This window comes from Bos mutus, chromosome 14, assembly GCF_027580195.1.
Source record: "Bos mutus isolate GX-2022 chromosome 14, NWIPB_WYAK_1.1, whole genome shotgun sequence".
NCBI lineage: Eukaryota > Metazoa > Chordata > Mammalia > Artiodactyla > Bovidae > Bos > Bos mutus.
In genome coordinates this window covers 78,575,415-78,597,612 of record NC_091630.1, presented here as the reverse complement: position 1 = coordinate 78,597,612, position 22,198 = coordinate 78,575,415, and the positions used below count along the sequence as shown (strand labels likewise).

Here is a 22,198-nt window from a genome sequence, read left to right as displayed (position 1 = left end):
GACTAAGAACCACGCCAGCGGGTTAATAAGCCTCTGGCTTCCATGTGCTGTTGCTGCTCTGGTCACGGGTTATCTCTGATGGGTACCGTTCATGCCCAAGTCTTATTTTAACTTCCTCCGCTATTTTATAATCTCGGAGGCCATTTGGGGTCTAAGAACACTGCTCCCATTTATAACACTATTTCAATGGAGAATAAGCTCTGAAAAAACACTGTTTTGAATAAAGCTCACATTCCCCAGAAAATAGCCCCAGTGTGACTTCAACAGGCGTGCCATTGTGCCCGGGGAGCCCCTGAACCTGCGTGAGCACAAGCCAAGCACACAGCGCGAATCCTGCACTGGGATTTGCTGGCTGAGGCCAGACCCGAAGCTCCAGCTCTGGGTACCTCTCGGATTTCCCCTGGGTGGTGCTTAGTCGCATCCAACTCCTTGTGATTCCATGGACTGTGGCCTGCCAGGCTCCTCCGTCCACGGGATGTCCCAGGCAAGAATACTGGGGTGCGTTGCTGTTCATTCTCCAGTGGATCTTCCCGACCCAGGGATTGAATCTGGGTCTCCTGCACTGGCGGGTGGATTCTTTTACTACTGAGCCACCTGGGAAGCTCCCCGGCCCTTGGCAGGGTGACTCCTTAATGTGACCATTTCTGCTTCTCAACTTGTCCCCATGTAGGTGGGAATACATGGACTTTCTGGGCAGGGTGTTCTATGGATTAGAGAAACAGGAGCGGGTCTGTGGACTGTCACTCCCAGCACAATAACCCTCCTCTGGTAAAGTCCTGCCCCGGTTGGCATCTCACGGAAAAACCACTCCTCATCAGAGAGCACGGGAATGTGGTTTGGGGTCACACAGCACCTGGGTGAGGATCCCAATCACCAAGAACCTCAGAGCAATGACTCAGCCTCCTTGAACCACAGACCCCTGTCTGCCTATTGCCACCAGCTGTCCTTTGCACCTCATTCTGTGAGTGTGGAAAAAGAATTTCTGGGTTTAGGGCCACTCATAAAGCAAGAGCTTCGTAAGTATTAACTATCACTGTTATTACATTTTAGTGTCAGTAGGAAAGAAACTTCTCAAAGAAGAACGGAAATCCCACCCCGCACTACACAGGAAAGAGCACTGGTTTTGTGATCCTGGATGGAACCTCCACTCCGCCACTTACCAGCTGCACAACCTTGGGTGAGTCACTCTAGCTCTGTTTCCTGTACAATGGGCACAAAAGCACGGACCTCATGGGAGGCTGTGAGGTTCACACAAGATGAGGCATGAGGCATGCCCGTAACACTATTTCTCGGCTGTAATGCAGCAGAGGGCAGGGTCCCTATTTCAAGCTGTGCTGACGTCACAGCCCTGCTGCTCACGCTTACCCCGAGATTCTGACCTCAAAGCTGGGTAGGTTCCCAGCTCTGAGGATGGAGTCACACGGCCCTTCCCAAGGCTCGTACCTTTCGTGGCGTTTCTGGGAGGCAGCGGGGGCGCCTCTGCGATCGGTGACGTGGGTGAGTCTGTGCTTGTGGAGACGAAGATCTGGTTGGTGAAGGCGCCGTAGGAGAGTCGTTGCTTGTCCCTTGGCGTGCTGAAGCCCGGCAGTGAGAGCTTGTCCTGGGGAGATGCTGGAGGAATGGCAGAAGCTCTGCGGTCGGGGGGAGCGCTCCTTCTTGATGGGGCTCGGCTGGCAAGCGAAACAACAGTGCAGGCGGGGGTCAACCGGTAATCAGGGTGCCCGGGGGACGCGGGCAGGGCAGGCTTAGGAGGGGGTGGGGGGACGCGGGCAGGGCAGGCTTGGGAGCAGGTGGGGTTCCCGTGTTCTGCGCATCTGGAGTCAGCCACACGAAAACTTAAAGAGTCGTGACACAGCACAAGCAAAACATCTAGAAAGTTCACGTCTGACTCCTGTCATCACCGGGGTCCCCCTAGGGACATGCCTTTGAGGGGTCACAGTATTCAGAAGCAACTTTTAATTTTGTAGTGGGGGTATACTCGATTAACAACCTTGTGATAGTTTTGAGAAAAGAGCAGAGGGACTCACATATATACATGTATCCATTCTCCCTTAAACTCCCTCCCATCCAGGCTGTCACATAACACTGAGCAGAGTTCCCTGTGCTCTACAGTAGGTTCTTGTTGGTAATCAATTTTAAATACAGCAGCATGTACATGTCCATTCCAAACTCCCTAACTGTCCCTTCCCCCATCCCTCCTTTCTGTTAACAACCATAAATTCGCTAAATCTCACAGATTTAACCTTATCCACAGATACTGACCCTGTGCAGGACACGTTCCCCAGCGTTTGGATGGTGAGGCCCCGTCTGTAATCTACGCTAACTGTTCGTTCCCACTCAGCAGTTTGATGTCCAAGCTGTCCACTACCCTCCGCCCTTTCCTTCTGCATCCTCTTGGGAGGGAACCTCACTCATGCCTGTGGCCGTAACTGCCAGCTAATGTTGATGACTCATTAACATCAACTTAAAAAATTAATGCTTTTGAACTGTGGTGCTGGAGAAGACTCTTGAGAGTCCCTTGGACTGCAAGGAGATCCAACCAGTCCATCCTAAAGGAGATCAATCCTGAATATTCATTGGAAGGACTGATGCTGAAGCTCCAATACTTTGGCCACCTGATGCGAAGAGCCAACTCATTAGAAAAGACTCTGATGCTGGGAAAGATTGAAGGCAGGAAGAGAAGGGGACGACAGAGGATGAGATGGTTGGATGGCATCACTGACTTGGTGGGCATGAGTTTGAGCAAGCTCCAGGAGATGGTGAAGGACAGGGAAGCCTGGCATGGTGCAGTCCATGGGGTCCCAAAGAGTTGGATACAACTGAGCAACTGAATGACAAATGCTGATGACTCAGGTCTGCACGCCTAAGCCCAACCTCTCCGATTCCAGACACTTCCAACCCCCGGTAACAGCAACAGCAGCCATGCAACCTCCAGATTTAGAACCTCAGTGGTGCAGAGTCACCTGGTCCCGCACGGGTAAATCAGGTTACGAGGCCAAAATCAGCCTCACAAAGAATGGCTCTTATCTGCACGGGGACAGAACCCGGGAGCAGCGCCTAGGAACCCCGGGGCATCATTTCCACTCACTTTGTCATCCAGGTCGTCATCGCTCTCATCCATCTCCTCCTGTCGAAGATTCCACTCATATTCCACGTGGACGTGTGGATTGAACTTTCCAGATTTAGCTTGGGAAAGCTGAAAATGACAGCAGTTTTAATTTAAAGGCGAGGCACCCTGACATTATATAAACGTCAAGTAGCTTCCACCTCATTCCTGGTTTCAGATTAATCACCAGTAGCTGCGATGTAGGCAAGACTCTGATTATACAAATGGGACAGACTGCCACAGGACAGACCTGAGAGGGATTGCCAAGAATTACAAGCAGAGCCTTTCTAATCTGGATGACTTCTCTTCAAAATGAAAAGTTTTCTTAACATCATGAACATGCATCTCAAGAATTTACAACTGTAAATTCTTGGCTGGAGGGCAAAACTGGAGTTAGAAAAGTTTGAAAGGTCTGCCTCTAAGGTCAGATGGCCCCAGTTCCACGCAGGGTACACTTTCTCAGTCATAAAATAGGGCAGGGGTGACTCAACTTCCTCAAAGGATTCTTACAAAAAATAAAGAAGGACAACTGCGGGGCCTGGACATTTGGCAGAAACTCCAGGGAGCATCACTTACCTTCCTGTCGTACCCTTTTCTGTGGGTAAGGGACTCAAGCTCTATGTAAAGGCCCAGAGGTCTAAGCAAGAACCAGTGGGGCTGGGGGTGAGTGTGTACATAGAATGGGCAGGGCAGGGCACTGAACACGCTGGGGATCATTATACTTTGCGCTTTACTTGCCCTATTATTTCATTTTATTTTTGGGGACAGCCTGCATAATCTTAGTTCCCCAACCGGGGACTGCACCCGGGCCCCCTGCAGTGGAAGTGTGGCGTCTTGACCGCTGGACTGCTAGGGAAGTCCTCAAATAATTACTTAGTATTAAGCTACAGAGAAAGACTAATGGCCTGGCAAAGAAGAAAAAGCAGCACTTTGGGACAACTTGTAGGTCACCCCAAAAACCCCCAAACAACAAAAATATCCCCAGCACCTCAATCCACACCTCTGGCTGGTAACAAGACCTCTCAGATGCCTTTTAGCTGCTACACTGTAACTGCACGGAAAAGATGTGGATGAAGAATTGATCACTTCACTGTGTTTTAAAATCTAGCCTTAGTGCTGGCCTGAATTTCTTTAGCCTATGTCCCCCACCTCACCTCCTCCTCAAAAAATCTGCTTCTCTAATTCCCAGTCTCGGTTTCTGAGAACGCCCTTTTAAGGCAGAGGGTCTAACCCGTTTCCCACTCTGCTTACCAGGTCTTCACACTGAGTGGCTTTCAGTCTCTTTGCTATGTCCAGGGCGGTCTCTCCAGCCTGATTAACTGAAACAGGGGGAATACATTTGCATGATTATCTAAGATGCATCTTGAAAAGGCAAAGAACAAGACTCAGAGTACAACGGAATGGGCATGTCTCAGTTGCAGCAGACTGAATGCTCTTACAGTGGTTATTCTTTCTCCCTTTTTAAAAAAATGTATTTTATTTTTTGGCTGCACTGCATAGCATGTGGGATCTTAATTCCCAACCAAGGATGGAAACTTCACCCCCTGCATTGGAAGCATGGAGTTTTAACCGCTGCACCTCCAGTGAAGCCCCTCGCCGTGGCTGTGAAGAGGCACTTGGCCATACTTACCGACGTCCACAGTGGGCTTGCTCCTGAGCAGCAGCTTCAAACACTCTGGTTTACTGTACATACTACAGTAGTGCAGGGCCGTGTTCCCCAGGGCCGTCTGCTTATCCAGGTTCCCACTGAACAATGAAAGCATTCGGAAAACAAATGACTTGCTCTGTAACTTAGAACTACAGATGAACCACTTTTACCCATGCTAACGACTGAGTCAAATTTGAGACCTTCTTCTTAGAGGCAGGGAAGACGATGTTGTTTCCAGCATGACATCTGAATTTATAAGCAGCGTAATGACAACAACAGCCAGCACTTTTGGAGCGCCTACTGTGTTTAGGACAGACACACGTCTCTTACACCTATCAGCTCACTTAATCTTCACAACCATCTTATGGGGTGGGTATATTATCAACTTTATTTTTCAGACAAAAACAGTTACAGAGGATAAAGTCCTCGAGATTACCAAGACACAGATGATGGAGTAGGGATCTGAACATAGGCAGTGTTTCTGGAGCCAATGGTATGAACCACTACACTGAACCACCTCTATGGAAGAGGCTGGGAGTTACAATCTGCCTTGAAGAACAAAGACACCATTCTTTGAATGTGGGTTCAAATCCCCTATTTTGATTACTTTCCTTTGAATGAGCTCCAGTTCCTCTTCCTAATGTGTGGATTACAGAACTACCCAAAAAAGAATTCAAAAAACCCAAACCTCCTGCGCTCAATATTGTTCTCCTTGCTGCTGCTGCTAAGTTGCTTCAGTTGTGTCCGACTCTGTGTGACCCCATAGACGGCAGCCCTCCAGGCTCCTCCATCCCTGGGATTCTCCAGGCAAGAATACTGGAGTGGGTTGCCATTTCCTTCTCCAATGCATGAAAGTGAAAAGTGAAAGTGAAGTCGCTCAGTCATGCCCGACTCTTAGCAACCCCATGGACTACAGCCTACCAGGCTCCTCTATCCATGGGATTTTCCAGGCAAGAGTACTGGAGTGGGGTGCCATTGCCTTCTCTGATTGTTCTCCTTAGTATGTCCTAAATTTGAATTAGCAATTGAGTCAGCCACACATACTGAAGTTACAAACAATAAAAACTCACAGAGCTGTTTTACTTGTGCTGTTAAGTCTCTGCTCTTTCAGCCTCCCTTAAGTAGCAGGTTTTGGACACAGAGAAAGGATTTTATAGTTATCTAGGCCAAGGGTTGGCCAACTATAGGCCATGGGCCATATCTGGCCCTCTGCTTGTTTTTGTAAATAAAGTTTTATTAGAACATGGCCATGCTCACTTGTTTACATACTGATCATGGCAGTTTTCACACTATGATGGCAACACTGAATGGCTGTGACAGACACCTCATGGCCTGCAAAGCCTATAAGAGTATCTGGCTCTTTACAGAAAAAAATTGCCGAATCCTGATCCAGGCCACCAAGAGGGCTGTTTATGTCAACTCACAATGCACATTCAGAGAAAACTAAAACTGTACCAGTTTTGTACAAGGAAGTCCACCAAATGGAGAGATGTCTGGTCTGCGGTTCGGACTGCAAGATGAAGGGCTGTCTCCCCAAGCTCCTAAAGGGAAAGAACAAATATAAATAGGGTGATGAGATGTCCTGGTTTGCCTAGACAGGCTTCGTTTATGTCCAGTTGCCCAAAAGTAGTTATTAACAGCAGCCCCTTTCAGTCTCAAATTGTCCTGATTTCAAACATGGTCACTTAATGTGTCACCTCACTCTGTGTTGTTATGACGTCCTCTTTTAAACTGGCTTTCCACATCCCTCCTCATCCTGATTTTGGGGAGGCTGTTACCTGTCCGGGTTCCAGCAGCGGTTCCATTAGCTCCACCCCCTCTGCATAGACTTGAATTAGTGCAAGTAAATCCCTGGATTTGATGGCCTCAAGCAATTCGTTCAGTTTAGCTGATGAAGATGAACAGGTCTTCCGTGAAAACCTATGATCTACATACTTTGCAGTGATATATTCCTTCCGTACGGTCCTAAAATAGACCAAAACAAAATGAACTGAGATTTTTTTATTTTTCAAGAGCTAAGAAAAGATTTAAATTTTTTCTGACAAACAGTTCCGCAAAGAGTTATTTTAGTTAAGACACACTTCTCTTCAACATTCCAGCTGACTAGGTTTAAATCAAGTTGACTGCGGCAGAGACGGAATGAAGAAACTGATAGGAAACTGAGGCTCCGCGTGGCTGTCGCTGAAGCCCCTCCCACAGGCCAAGTGCGGAGTTCCAGGGGGACAGATGGTGGTCCTTCCTGCTGTGGACAACATGCCCAGAGCCTAGGTGGGCCTGGCGCAGCATTTCTCCTTCTCATCGGACCTATTCCTCCTCTGCTTCAGTTCAAATGGTTCTGAGCCTGCCTCCCTAGCTGCAGGAGTGAGTCTATGACCTAAGTGCCCAAATGGCCACCTTTGGGGAAAGGGTGATGTTGACATTGGCTCAGAGGAAAGGTCAGACAAGAGTCAGGAGAGTGAGCTAGGGTCCAGGTGATGCTGTCTGACATCCTGGATACAGACGTGCCTGAACTCACCCTTTGAGTTTCCCTATTACATGAGCCCATAAAGTAAAACACAAAGAATGGATCTGGAGTTCCAATCTTAGTCCTACAGCATATCAGCTACGTAACTTTGGTCAAACTACTTAATCTTCAGTTTTTGTTTATTTCATCTGAAAATGAGGATAGTAATTCACCAGTGTATTTTGAATTAAAGAACATACAGTACCTAATAGGTGCTTTCCACTTTCCAAGAGGGCTCTAATTCATGGAGTCTGGCTCCTGAGTCTACATGAGAGATTCAGAGAACCACGAGCTCTCAGAAGGGGAAGGCAGGGCCAATGCTGCCTCTCATGTGAGCAGTAGGAAACAAAAATCCATGCTCTTACAAAATTTATCCTAAAGTAACACCTTCAAGGTTTGGGTCATGTAAACACTTAAAAAATGCTGGTGCGAGCAAGACTGGGCCATGTACAAGCTGAGCATTTACTGTTACCACATTCGTGAAGTAATCCTGGACTGTATTTGGTTGTGGTTGTCTTGTAATCAAACTAGCTTCTGAAAGCCCTGTTTCTCAGTGCAATTTGAGCTCATTAGTGTGGAAAAAAGACATGCAAGCAGTTTTTGTGGTAGGATGATGGTCGGTTAAACCACACGCCCCTCAGATTAGCTTAGGATATTATACATGCCCCCAGCATCCTTGACTTCTCTTCTCTGACACTTAAACCACAACTATGAGTAAACAAGCTATTGTTTAATTGTCTGGTTAGTACCCAGGTGTCCCAAGGACAGGATTTATACCTAGTTTTGTGCTTTTCCAGATCCCCAGCATCTAACATAATACGAGGCGCAGACTAAACATACAGTATGCGTTTGTTGAATTCAAAGAAAAGACAACTGCCAAAAGGCCTTCTGGAAGATTGCATTTCATAATTTCAGACTGAAAAAGCACGTTCATCGAATGTGCACCATGGTAACTTTAGTGCTTTGCAAATTTGGTGCCTGAATAACCAACCACCCGGGAAGGGCTGGCAAAACATTGAGGATGGTGTCTGTGTCTCTGATCCCTTGAGTGGGAATTAAACCTCTTTTCTCCTATTTATCCATAGGATTTAGAATTTTAAAGTTTAAAGTCAACGTAAAGCCTTTTGAATAGGTTTCAAGAGTCACATGACTCAATAATGAGTTAGGGGGTCTCATGACTCAGGGGGTCTCGTGTCCACGCCCACCCCAGAGGAAGGACTTTTATTAGTTTCCTGGGTATTTGCCAGTGTTTCTTTAAGCAGACCCAAGTGAAAATAAATGTATATGTTTATGTGCGTCCTTCATTGTCCAAATCAATTTGGAGTCCAGACAGAATAGCGAGAGTTCAAAACTGAGGGATTAATCAGGAGATGTGCCCACAGTTCGGTTCCTGAGTTTGGAGAGGGATTCTGGGTTGGGGTTTAAGGTGTGCCTATATGCACTTCCTCCCATGCCCTTACCCTTCCCTGCTCCAAAGGCAGCATGCTCTGAAGGCTGCTCTGTACCCTGATGGTTTCACTTGACAAGTCATTCTGGAGATGATCCCCGACCAGGACAGGAGAGGCTCCTGTATTCCTTTTTACATTTATAAGGTGTTCCGCTGTGTGGCCACACTACAGACTATGTCTGTGTGTTGTTCAGTCATATCCGGCTGTTTGCGACCCCACGGACTGCAGCACACCAGGCTTCCCTGTCCTTAACTATTTCCTGGAGCTTACTCAAACTCATGTCCATTGCGTCGGTGATGCCATCCAACCATCTCATTCTCTGTTGCCCCGTTCTCCTGCCCTCAGTCTTCCCAGCATCAGGGTCTTTTCCAGTGAGTCAGCTCTTCCCATCAGGTGGCCACAGTATTGGAGCTCCGGCTTCAGTGTCAGTCCTTCCAATGAATATTCAGGGCTGATTTCCTTTAGGATGGACTGATTTGATCTTCCTGCAGTCCAAGGGATTCTTAGGTAGACATCTGCTTTGTTCCTAATCTTTCTCTAATACAGAACGGGAACAACCTCCCAGAAGGGCAGGTGCTGAGTCAGGGTAAATAAATCTATAATTATGATAAACATGTCTAATTTGCCTCTTGTGGCTGGTGTTCCATTTGTACTCCCACCAACAACACACGAGCAGAGATGCCTGTTTTCCCACAGTCTGGCTGAGCGGGCCGTTAAGCACCTGGATTGTTGCCAATCTGATAGGAATCTCGCATTGCTTTAGTTTGTCTCTTATTTACCACAATATGTGATGATTAAGCATTAATTGTCCTTATGAACATTTATCCTCCACAGAGCAGCTACAATTACTTAGGGAAAGGTGATGGCAAAAATAGTTGGTGCATTCCAGAAATGGGCTTCCCAGGTGGCTCAGTGGTGAAGAACCCGCCTGCCAATGCAGGAGACCTGGGTTCAATCCTGGGTTGCGAAGATTCCCCTGGAGGAGGAAATGGCAACCCACTCCAGTATTCTTGCCTGGAGAATCCCACGGACAAAGGAGCCTGGCGGGCTACAGTCCATGGGGTCACAAAGAGTCGGACACGATTGAAGCCACTGAACAACAATTTCAGAAGTACTGTGCTCTGTTTTTTCCTCATAATGAGTTTTCCTCTGGTGGGGAAGAATGCCATAGCCACGAAGAAGTTTGGGGAAGGGTAGAAGAACAATTATAGAACAGTAAAGAATTCAGTATATTAGAAATACTTACATATCACTTGAAGGGGTGGGTTTTGGTGAGGGACTGGGTAAATTTGCTTCCATAATATCATTAAAACTATTGTTTCCTACATTCTTGGCCAGCTGTAACATAAACAAAATGCAGCAGAGTAAACGCATTACTACTAGTTTAGGAGTTTACTATTACTTGCTTTGGAGATTTCTGAATATATTATTTTCCTTCAATTGATTCAGAATACAGACCATTCATCCACCTGGTCAAGAGATAATTTACTGGGCATATACTACGTGCCAGACAGTGAGCTTCTGAGTGCCGTTCTGGAATATAGAGTGTTCCCTTTCATGGGAGATAATGGACTGGTGGAACCATGGATAAGAAAACTAATGATTTTCACAAACACAATGTGATAAATGTTTAACTAGAATACGATGTGGTCCCACACACAGACACAGAGACACACACACACACACACACACACACACACAGTCTGAGATTAAACAGCAGGTTCCATATTTGAATCTCATATGAATGAGGTTAAATGCTATTGCTTAAAGCAAAAACTTTTCAATTACCATCATGACTCATTTTTAGATAAAGCAGATTTACTCTTATTAGCCAGAGAAGAGTGTAAGATTCCTTTATATTTGGGGTACAAATTAAGATGCTACAGGTAATTAATGAAGAGGCCTCAGGAAAAATTTTGCTTCTAGGTTCAAGACCATCCCAAGAAAATTTTTCCTGAAGGGCTTTTGGTCATTCAGACAATTTAGGGATCGATGCGAAGAAACATTCATGTGATCAGTCTCTTGGGCTTCCCTGGTGGCTCAGAAGGTAAAGAATCTGCCTGCAATGTAAGATACCCAGGTTTGATCCCTGGGTCAGGAAGATCCCCTGGAGACGGGAATGGCTACCACTCCAGTATTCTTGCCTGGAGAATTTCCATGGACAGAGGAGTCTGGTGGGCTAAAGTCCATGGTATCACAAAGAGGCGGACACGACTGAGCAACTAACACTTTAACTTTTCACGACGCTTCCAAGAAAATGTGTTCTTCAGGACAAATTTGGTCATTTGGTCACTTGGATAACCTGGGGATAGATGTGAAGAAACATCCAGGCAATCAGGTCTCTGGGGTTTACTGTATTTAAGTGTCTAGGATTTGGACTCTTCCTATTTTGAGTTGTCAAACTGGGTTTCATTCACCCAAGTCAAGGAGAGGGACTGGCACCACTTTCACATTAAAGGATGCTGCAGGCATTAGGTCTGAGTTTCTTCTCTATAATGCTGAAGTGAATAGGGAGCCGTGTATAAGTACCATATTTTCTAAATCAAGGGGCTCATGCAACACAAGACAGACCATTGTTGCTTAATGAATGCTTAGACTTCAGGTTTTCCGGGCCCCAGGCTCCCTCAGGTTCCGCTCAAGAGTCTTTCCTGTCTGAGAAGAAGCCCTGTTTCACTTCAAACCCTCTAAAGATTCTCTCATAGGCACCAGGTTCCAAATAGGCAAGATGGTGCTGATGACCATAAGGCATTATAGGAGACTCTGAATGGGCCTTTTCCCCCTATTATTTGGTGAACTGTGGGACCAATTTAATTTGGACTTGATGAGGGTGTCCTTTCTGTACCATAAAGCTAAGCACCACAACTGCACACAATTTTTTCCCTCCACCTGAAGAAGTTATGGGTTAAGGAGTGGTTGGTTTATGACAGTGGCTAATAGGCCATTCCTAATTCATATGCACTTTTACAAACAGAAAAAAACAGAGAACTCTTTAGCCATTATTTTTAATAATGTAAGCCACTAGATAAAGTGAACACATGAGTCTGACATCTAACTCCCTTTACTGTTATGACAGTGAATCATATAAACACTAATTCTAAAAGAAAAAAAAAAAAGCAACTTTGAAACAGGCTATCCCAGAGGCAAAGAGCTAGTTTTTGCAAGCTAATTATAGAAATGCATGATTCGCCAGTTCTTCAGGAAACAGAAACAGTCAGTGTTACATACCTCAAAATTTACATTTTAAATATCTATGCAAACTCACTGAACTCAGAATTAAATTCTTTGTACTCAGCAGAAACCAAAACACCCAATGCAATATATTAAATGTATTCATGACAGGTCGCTACTTACCAAGAGTTCAGAAGTTCCTAATTTGTCTAGTTCCAAAGACTGGATGCGAGAAATATGAACCCCCATTTCTCTATGGATGCCGGAACATTCTATACAGGTCAAGATACCCAAGTTGGTGGACAGCCAGGTGGGTTCTGTGGAGAGGATTTTGAAGACATGATATCTAATTTAGTGTGCCAATTACAGAGGAAGCTCCAACAGTAGTAAAATTTTTAAAATATATAAGGGAAAGATTTAGATGGAAGGTAGCAGCTATTTTTAAAACTAACAGCTTGTCAGAGAGCAAATTTTCTTTAAGACAAATTTGAAAAATAACTCTTCAATACTGAGCTGAAAACAAAATTCAGTGCCTGGTTTTTGTGAAAATGTGAGGCCTACTATGAAACACCCTGATAAAGGACTTCTCAGTACAGCTCACAAGGGACTGGGTTCTGCGGCCATCGTTAACCCGCACACTTGGTTAACTAGCCTTGACCTGTTATCCTAGGTATGGCTTCTTCGCAAGCACCTCTTGGTGTAGACAGCTTCTACAGCCCCCAAGTGCCCTAGAACAACGGACGAATACTTCTGTTACCCAAATCTTGAGGGTTCTCTGTCTGCGGCAAGCTTCTATTTACTGCTCCTCTGCCATCCTGACACTGTGTGAGGCAGCGTCACACACGTGCACAAAAGTAGAAAATCCGAGGCTTGCCTCTGAGGGGCTTATGGCCTGTTGTATAGAAGAGTCCATTTGAACTAGTAAACGATTTAAAAAGTCAGCCATAATGCTTAAGAACGGGTTTGCAGGCGGATGTTCTGAGCCCTACCAGATGTGTGACCTCAGGTTGAGTCACTCAAGTTCTCCAGTCCCTCAGATTTGTCATCTGTGAAATGGGGATAAGATCAGTTATCCTACCCGGAGACCTTCTGTGAGGACTGAGTAAGAAAAGACCAGCAAAACAACTGCCACAATCCTTACTATAATGTAAGCACTGGATACATGTTAGCTAATGTGAATATGCTTTCCAGGTGGTGCTAAAGAACCCACCTACCAATGCAGGAGACCTAAGAGATGTGAGTTTGATCCCTGGGTCAAGAAGATCCCCTGGAGGAGGGCATGGCAACCCACTCCAGTATTCTTCCTTGGAGAATCCCATGGACAAGGAGCCTGGTGGGCTATAGTTCATAGGGTCGCGGAGTTGGACATGACTGAGCGACTAAGCACGCACACAGTGTCAATATGGAAACAACACAGATGCCATCTGAGAACACCCGTGTGATACAGAGGTTGGGGAAGTTTTACAGAACAGAAAGGAAGGACAGAGAGGCACCGTGTGCCAGCCAGTTTTGGAGACACCATTCCACTGCTTCCTCGAGGCAGCTGAACTTCGTTCGTCATCCTACTTTTCAGACGACGAAACTGAAGATGAGACTAGCTGGGGACTGGGCATGAGGTGGTCCAGACTGTGAGGAGTGGGCTGGTGATTCGAACCCAGGGTGACGGACTCCACGTCCATAATGCTGATCTAACTGGGCCTTCCAGGACAGGGGGCATCTTGGCAGGTGCTGTTTAGGGAGAACAAGGTGGTGCTTGGGGGATGTCCCAGATGGAGCGGACAGCACGGGTGACCGCACTTGGAGGTGGGAACCATTCAGGTTGGGAGTATGTGCTGGGTGTGCGAACGACGCGCTCACTTACAGCCCTAGCCAGAATACCTGCCGAGCCGCAGTCGCAGCAGACGTCGTTGCCCGGGAGCCGCTGCACGTCCTCGATGATGGCCTTCGTCAGCTCCTCCAGGCTGCTCTCCCCGGCGCTCTGCTCCCCCCGGAAGGCCATGGTGAGGGCCTCCTCTTTGCTGTTCGTCAGCACCGAGATCCACCTGCCGCCAGAACAGGAGGAAGGAGACGTGAGTGCCTGGCTGGCCGCTGCATTCTCCTTCCCCTGCAAACAACTCAGATCTTCATCTAGAACTCAAGCAGTAACAGGAGGGAAAATGAAAGAAATTAAACCTGGAAGAAAGAGTCAGAGATTGGAAAACAACAGACAGGAGAAAAGCGCGCAAGGTGAGATGAGATGGTGAACATCAGTGACCAGAGGCTTGTGTGAACACACGTGCTGTGCGCTCAGTCACGTCCGGCTCTCTGCGACCCCATGGACTGTAGCCCGCCAGGCTCCTCTGTCCATGGGATTTTCCAGGCACGAATACTGGAGTGTGTTGCCACTTCCTTCTCCAGGGGATCTTCCTGACCCAGGGATTGAAGACGCATCTCTTGTACCTCCTGTGTTGGCAGGCAGATTCTTCACCACTAATACCACCTGGGAAACCCATGATACCTGTATTTACATGCAGCCAGAATAAAGGGAGGAAGAGGACTCAGCATGGGTTCAACCCAGTGAAAGGATAAGAAAGCACAGGTGAGAAAGGAACAGGAGGCAGGAAAGAGGGCTTAGCAAAAGGCATTGTTTTTGGAAGTCCATATCAGCAGGGGCACTTAAAAGTGACAATGAAGGAATATTTCATTTTCCACGAAAATTCATGTTTACAAAAAAGGTACACTGACATGGAAACATGCTGATGTTTGTTATATGAAATGAAAAGTGCAAGCTATTAAAATATACATACAGCATGACCATAATATGGACCCAACAAAATAACTCTTCACTACCAGTCTATGCATAAAACAGCCTAAATACACAACAGGGTTGATTAGCAGAGTATGAAATAACCACAAAGTGGACTAGTTACTCAAATACGAAAATTTAAGTTTCCAACTAATTTTTGGATGACACTGGGGAAATGCTCGCAATATAATGCTTTGTGAAATAAACAGGAAAAAAAAAGTTATATAATCTCAAATTTAAATGTATTCGTGAATTGTATATTTTGTGGGGAAAAGGCTAGAAAAAAAATTCACCAAAATGTGAATACTGGATGTCTCTTGAGTGATTTTTCTGTAGGAAAAAGAACCAGATGGAATGCCTTCACTCTTACTTCTCAGTAATTATCCAAATCTGTAAGGAGTTATATTTCTTTCAGGAATGAGAGGGGGAAAAAAGCCAAATTAATACCACTCTCAATAAAGAACACAGAGATCCAGAACTGTGTCTTGAAGGATGTGTGCACTTGAAGCAAAGTCCATCTACAAGAGCTTTGGAAGGAGAGACAGAGCCAGCAGTGAGAGTTAAAAACCACAGCGCCTGGTGTAGGTGAACTGCGAGTCACAGCTTTGACTCTAGGTGGTGCTCACCTCACCATGTCCTGAGAAACAGGATTGTGTAGCTCAGCTTTTCCTCTGTGATGCAGAAAACCCAACTGTTCAGACAAAACCAACAGTCCAGGGACGGGGTAGGCAATTACTACCTTGTAAGTTAAAAAATACTTTTTCTATCATGTAGTCTCAAGTTAGAAACTAGAAATTATTCTGTTAAAAACAATGTAAGGATCTGGGTTCCATAGGGCAGGTCCCTGTGCATTTTATTAGCAGTAGTATTGATAATGCTGGAGTCTCTATACTGCTTTCCTTAGGCATTTTGGTATTTTGGCTATCTGATATTACCAGTATCTACTATGTGCCAAGTACTTACAATTTTTGAAATATAATCCTCCAATAAGCCTCTGAGTTAGGGTTTACAATGCTTTAAAGAGACAGAGGCCTAGAGAGATTCAGTGACTTGCCCAGAGCCCTACAGTGGGACTGACGTCAGACTGGGATGAGAAAACAGCTCTGCTGACCCCCTTTTTCAGAGTTCCTCCTGTTATGCCACATTTGCCTCTTTACTTGAGAACTCATGACAAATTAAATAAATAAAAAAGTTTGTCATGATGATCCAAAAATATACATTTAAAGGACAATTCATTTTCTGGAAGAATAAAGCAAATGTGGTAGAATAGCTTCATTTTAAAAGGGTTGAGAATCAAAGCAACTATTTCTGAAAATTCTTCAAAAACCTTTAAAATTGTTTTAAAGTAACCGGCACATAAAAAAGTATTAAAAAGTAAAATAGTGCATAATTGTGTTTTAATACTTTAAAAGCCACTTTGAGTTTATAGGAGTAAAAAAAAATTGGCACTGTATGAGAGGACTTAGGAAATGGCAACCCACTCTGGTAATCTTGCCTGGGAAATCCCATGGACAGAGGAGCCTGGTGGGCTACAGTTCATGGGGTCACAATGAGTTGGACACAACTCAGCAACCAAACCACCACCACCACCACCACACATTTCATCTCAAGTCTCAAAATTCTGCAAGCGAGGCCTGTAACCCTCTCAGGGACAAGAAAGCCGGGGTGGGATGACCTTACCAAGATCCAAAAGCCACTAACAGGCAGACTGTGGACTAGAAATCAAGTCTGCCTGACCTCAAACATTCAGCTGCTCTTTAGCTGGACCTGCCTCCTTCCTTGGTGGGCCGATAAAGGATTTCTCTGCTCAGTTCACTGGATGCTTTCACATGAGACAACAGCTCAATGAGGCAGTGGAACTTCCTCTGTGTAACTTGGAGAAAAATGTGTGACTTGAAGGATGCCAGAATCTCCTCCATCAAAATCAAGTCTGCCATCACAACTACTGGAACCCAGAGAGAATCCCAAATGGAGCCACTCCCCCATACATGAATTACTCCAGCGCTGAGTAAAGCCCTCCAAGTGCAGATGGCGGGATTAGAAATGCAGAAGGCGCAGTCCTTGTCCTCAGGAGCTCCAGGTCTCCAGAGGGCTGAGACTGAGCCAGGGGACCCAGAGGGGTGTGAAGAGGCCTGCAGGGAGGGAGCAAAACCTCTCGGGCAGTGAGGCTTGAGCAGAACCTTGAAGGGGACACCTGAGTTGACTGAGCACCCCAGACTAAAAGAAGAGACCCATGGGAAAGCCCAGGGCTGACAGCTAAGCAGGGGAAACCCACCAGGACTGGTTCTTAGTAATAAAAAGAACACTTTTAAGTATACTATACAGAAGAGATAAAGGTGCTTTTTTCAGTTTAAGGCCTGGTGCTGTGATTTCAAAACTACTTACGCTACATAATCCTGCTCATCTTCGGCCTGAAAGTGATACGTCCTGTTATCTGAAATACAAAAAAAGAGAAAAAAAAAGCAAAATCTTAGAAAGCAGCATGCTTCAGGTATTAATACAGATTTTAAAAGTTCCTGAGGAGAACACACTGAAAGCAGGATTCTGGTATTCTTTTTGCACCTTTTTGTTTCAGCAGTTACACGATTCACTCTGTCAATACTGCTTTCCTGAAGAGAAACAGGAATACAGAAGGTAACTGCAAACACCACCCAATGCCTAAGCATTGCTTTTGAAAAACAAGTGGGAAGGGGGATGGGTCCCACCTGGTCAAGCAGATAATTTTTCTTTTCACCACGCCACCCGGCATGTGGGATCTTAGTTCCCCTACCTAGGATCAAACCCGCGCCCCCTGCATTGGAAGTCTGGAGTCTTAACCACTGGACTTCTGGGGAAGTCCCTCAAGTAGATCTTAGAAATCAGAGAGTGCTAGCTGCCATAGTACTAGTATTTCACTTTCCTTTTCCAATTTGCCTTTCACTGGGTTTTCTTTTTAAAGAATTTCTTTTTGTAAGAATTCATAACTCACAGGGCAGCCCTGATGTTCAGACAAGTCCTGCCCGAGGTTGCTCTCTGGTTAAATCAGGCTTCAGGAAGGGAGGGTTCAAGCCCTGCTGGAGGGTCATCCTCCAAGGTGTGACCCACGTAAGGAGGGGGCAGCTGGACCTGGGCAGTGTGGGCAGGGTGTGCATGAAGGAAACTCTTCCTTAGAATATGGGATTTACTCGGATGCTTCCATACACTGAGGTCCAACTACCACTGTCTTATCCGCTTCCCTTTCTAGGCAGTCACTCACTCAGTGACTGCTCCAGGCTAGGCGCCCCCACCTCCTGCGAGAGAGGCGGTGCGTGTGCCCAAGTACACCACACAGGTGCTGGAACCCAAGCGCCCCGGCTGAACCCCAACTTTACTACTGAGGCTTTATGTTAAGTCGCTGGGCCTTCCTGAGTCTCAGTCTTTTCTTCTGTGAAACAGGAAAATGACAAGGTTTTTGAGAGGATTACCCATCATGGACATAAAGCACCCAGCACATATTGTGGCTGGAGTCACTCAGTTGTGTCTGACTCTTTGCTACCCTGTGGACTGCAGCACGCCAGGCTTCCCCGTCCGTCATTATTTCCCGGAGTTTACGCAAACTCATGTCCATTGAGTCGGTGATGTCATCCAACCATCGCATCCTCTGTTGCCCCCTTCTCCTGCCCTCGGTCTTTCCCAGCATCGGCTCTCTGCATCAGGTGGCCAAAGTACTAAAGTACCAGGGGCACCCATGAAAGCACAGGGAGCCAGCCTAGAGGAAAACAATCTCCTTTCCCTCCAAAGACTATGAGGACACAGGCTATCAGTTGAGGGGGTGGATGGGCCAAAAGCATGCTCCGACCCATGGAGGACAGAGCACAGGGTCATTGATTTAGGACGTCAGAAGGCAGTTCTTGGCAGCAGGGAAATGACTTCTCCTTTCAGAGAGATTCTGCAGGGGTAAAACTCTGGAGCTGGGCAGACATAGCAGCACGCCTCACTGTCAAGTCCATGTCCGTGCTTCTGTTTTCTTATTTTTTAACTGAAATTTTATTTTTTGACCACACTGCATAGCATGTGGGATCTTAGTTCCCCGACTAGGGAATGAACCTGCACCCCGTGATTTGGAAGTGCAAAGTCTTAACCACTGGACCACCAGGGAAGTCTCCCGTCTGCGCTTCCGTCAGAGTCATCCCGCGACTTTTTAAAAGAGATCTATGTCTGGGCATCACATCAAAGACCGATTCAGCACACATAGGAGAACAAGGGGAATGTGCTCAGGGAAATCCCTCCCAGGGGATAAAGCTCATGGTCAAGAACTGGCCTGGTTTACTGTACATATCTAGATTCTCCTCCACTGCAGGTCGCTTATGCCTTCCTACCCCAGGTGAGTTCTGTGTAGAGAGACCCAGGCTCCTCCCAGAGCAGTATGCCCAGCATACACCTCCTCTCAAGGAGCCCTGCTTGGGAAACACATGACTTCCGACCCAAAGAACGGGAACGGGCAGGTGGCAGGATCCACAGTAACTGACCCGGGAGAAAAAGGACTCACGTGATATCAGGTCGAAAGACTTCTTGTCCTCGGCATTCGGCTTCACCTGGCAAGTGAGAAGGTTCAGCTTGGCTGGCTGTCTGTTGGACTGGACATGACAGAAAACAGAGAAGTTAAACGCAACACAGCCCGCCACCCCCGCTGGCCCCGTGCCCGTGGGCCAGGTCAGGAGTTCATCATACCTTCGATAAGGTCTAATTCACCCTACTGGAATCTTAATCTCATTAAACAAGAAGGAAAAAAAAAGTTAGGCGGCCTACTCAATGGCTTTTAACTGTGCGTAAGTGTCCCAGTGGTTAATGAGGATGGAACCAAGATAATTCATCTCTCTTTCAATGACCAGTGGGTATAACCCAAGGAACTGTGACTTTCTGGAATCTACACGTACACGAGCGCAGAGTTGACACTTGAATCACTTACTGTGAAACACAGCTGAGTGTAGTTTCTTTATCCACTCACAATGACCCCAGTCACCAGTCACTGCAAATCCCATGTCCCAGGTAGCCACAAATTTTAGTTGCCACACAAAATTCATTTTACTTCTCCCCAAAAGTACAAGGACAGTTACCACCCATGAGACTTTGCTTAACCAACCCCAAAATCTGGAGGAAAATATAATGAAGATTTCCTATCACTTCCTGGCCAGTCTCTTGGTCACGCATATATTAATAATTCACACAGACTCTGGAGCGTCTAGACAGTCATGCTAATGTAGGCTTTGCCTTAAAAGAGTCTTGCCACATGATCACTCTGCTCAGAGCTCCTTCCAGCCCTCCTGCCCGCATCTGTCCGTGGTCACACTCTGGTCAATGATGAATGCCAGTTTCTGGAAGGAGCAGACCAAGGGGTGAAGGGCCTGAGTGCCTGGGCCTGGCTGTGCTTCAGTAGAAGCCTGCAAAAGTCAGGTCTGCAAGCCCACCCCAGCTGAAGGTCATCATGCTGACAACCTCCACGCCAGGAGCATGACCACCCAACCAACTTGAGTCTTTAGGGAAAAGAGGGAGAGGAAGTAGAAAGGGGGCCCCTCAGTGGCGTATTATGATCAAGAATACTTCAGACGCACACTGTGCCTCTCATTCTCAATAATGGCTACCAGACACTTAATTTCCGTTTCAACAACTTCTGAGACCTTCCTCTGTGGTTTCAAGGATATCAGACACAGAAAGGATATTAGATACCCTATGTCCTGAGTTTATCCGTTCCAAAGCAAGCTCTCTGTGGGCAGGAAGTGAGAAGACAACCAGGGATTTCATGTTCTTTGTGGGCACATGTGACTTAGGCATAGAAACCAGAAGTCAAGTCCTGTACAGGGCGGTTTTGCCTAAGAAGAAACAGTGCCCTGTACTACAGACTGACTGCCAAACCCAGAATAGGGAGGCAAGGAGGTTGTGGGTCTGCAAATTTTTCTTAGAACAGATCTGGGGTTTGGGTTGCTAAAGGCCTCAAGTCTCCAAAACCGGCGGCTACAACCACAAACTTTGGCTGGGTCCACCGTAAAAGGAATTGCTAGTCCTCATCCTTTTGCGTGTTGGTAAAATTGCTGGATTTCCCATATGAATGACAAAGACATCTGACAGGCTGAAAAGATAGTGAGCCCAGTTAATGGTGAGACTGCAGACTACCACGTTCCAATGTGGCAGCCACATTCTGAAGGAGGATACAGAAAAGCTTAGGGAAGATCAAGGGATGATTAAAGGAGTGGAAAATGGGGACTTTGAAGCGGGTTTAAAGGCATCATTTGGTTGGAGCAAAGAGGCTGGGGTGTGACTTAACCGTCTGCCGGGACGTGAAGGGTTGTCACTGGGGAAGGTTGGGCAGCTGTTTTCCATTTGTACAGACGGAGGAGAAAGGCCCTCCAATTGTAGAAGGTCTGAGCCAGACACGAGGAAGAACTTCCCAGGCTTACATGATTATGTGTAATAAGGGGTTGCAAGTTTTTAACCTAAATAGAGAAAGCTCTTCAAAGACATTAAGAATTTTTGAGACACCATTCATATTTGAATGTGGCAGAGGGTTAACTGGATTTCTTTTTCCTTCCCAAATCTTCGTGACTCTACTGTTTATGAACCACCTCACCAGCAGACACAACCAAGCAACACAGACAAAATTTTTAAAAAGGAAAACATACTCAGTTAAGTGTCAACTGATTCTGGAAAATTAAATAGCACCATGCTTTCATTTCAAAGCATGGGCTACCTCAAAGTATGTTATCTGGAAGCTTCTGAGGACGAGGGCTTTGTGCAGTGTACATCATTCCATGACTGACCCACAACTTCAAAGACAAGATGACACGTGATCCTCATTCCCGTGTTAGCCTGTCCAGTCTGCTGAACTGACAGCTGCCATGTCGACATGAACTTCACTTGACAGACAGGTCATGCCTGCAGTGTTCTTCCTCTAAATGCTAGTGGGACAAGTGACCTACCACTCCAAGGGCGAATCTGGAGAGCAGAGAACACAGTTTTTGAGACGTGACCAGTCACGAGCCCAGGAACACCAGGAAGTGGAGTGAGACGCTGAACCAGAGTCTATGGACCAAGGGACCAGAAGGCTTGGAATCATGACAGTCATCACTGGAACGCCAGGTTTGTGTAACTTCCTCAAATTTCAAAGTCCTTTCTAGACCTTTAGCACTAATGTACAGGTTGGAAGGAAAGTTATAACCAACCTAGACAACATATTAAAAAGCAGAGACATTACTTTGCCAACAAAGGTCTGTCTAGTCAAGGCTATGGTTTTTCCTGTGGTCATGTATGGATGTGAGAGTTGGACTGTGAAGAAAGCTGAGCGCCGAAGAATTGATGCTTTTGAACTGTGGTGTTGGAGAAGACTCTTGAGAGTCCCTTGGACTGCAAGGAGATCCAACCAGTCCATTCTAAAGGAGATCAGCCCTGGGTGTTCTTTGGAAGGACTGATGCTAAAGCTGAAACTTCAATACTTTGGCCACCTCATGCGAAGGGTTGACTCATTGGAAAAGACCCTGATGCTGGGAGGGATTAGGGGCAGGAGGAGTAAGGGACGACAGAGGATGAG

At 46.3% G+C, this 22,198-nt stretch overlaps 1 protein-coding gene across 1 annotated transcript in view; it reads right to left on the bottom strand.

Annotated features, from left to right (window-relative positions):
- ASAP1 (ArfGAP with SH3 domain, ankyrin repeat and PH domain 1) overlaps window positions 1-22,198 on the bottom strand; it is a 339,710-nt gene that overhangs the window by 30,762 nt on the left and 286,750 nt on the right. The window contains 12 exon segments of the mRNA XM_070382776.1: window positions 1,444-1,610; window positions 1,612-1,670; window positions 3,089-3,196; window positions 4,358-4,425; window positions 4,737-4,852; window positions 6,210-6,295; window positions 6,533-6,719; window positions 9,952-10,043; window positions 12,057-12,190; window positions 13,752-13,915; window positions 17,044-17,092; window positions 19,166-19,253. Of these exon segments, the coding sequence (XP_070238877.1) occupies window positions 1,444-1,610; window positions 1,612-1,670; window positions 3,089-3,196; window positions 4,358-4,425; window positions 4,737-4,852; window positions 6,210-6,295; window positions 6,533-6,719; window positions 9,952-10,043; window positions 12,057-12,190; window positions 13,752-13,915; window positions 17,044-17,092; window positions 19,166-19,253 (1,318 nt within the window).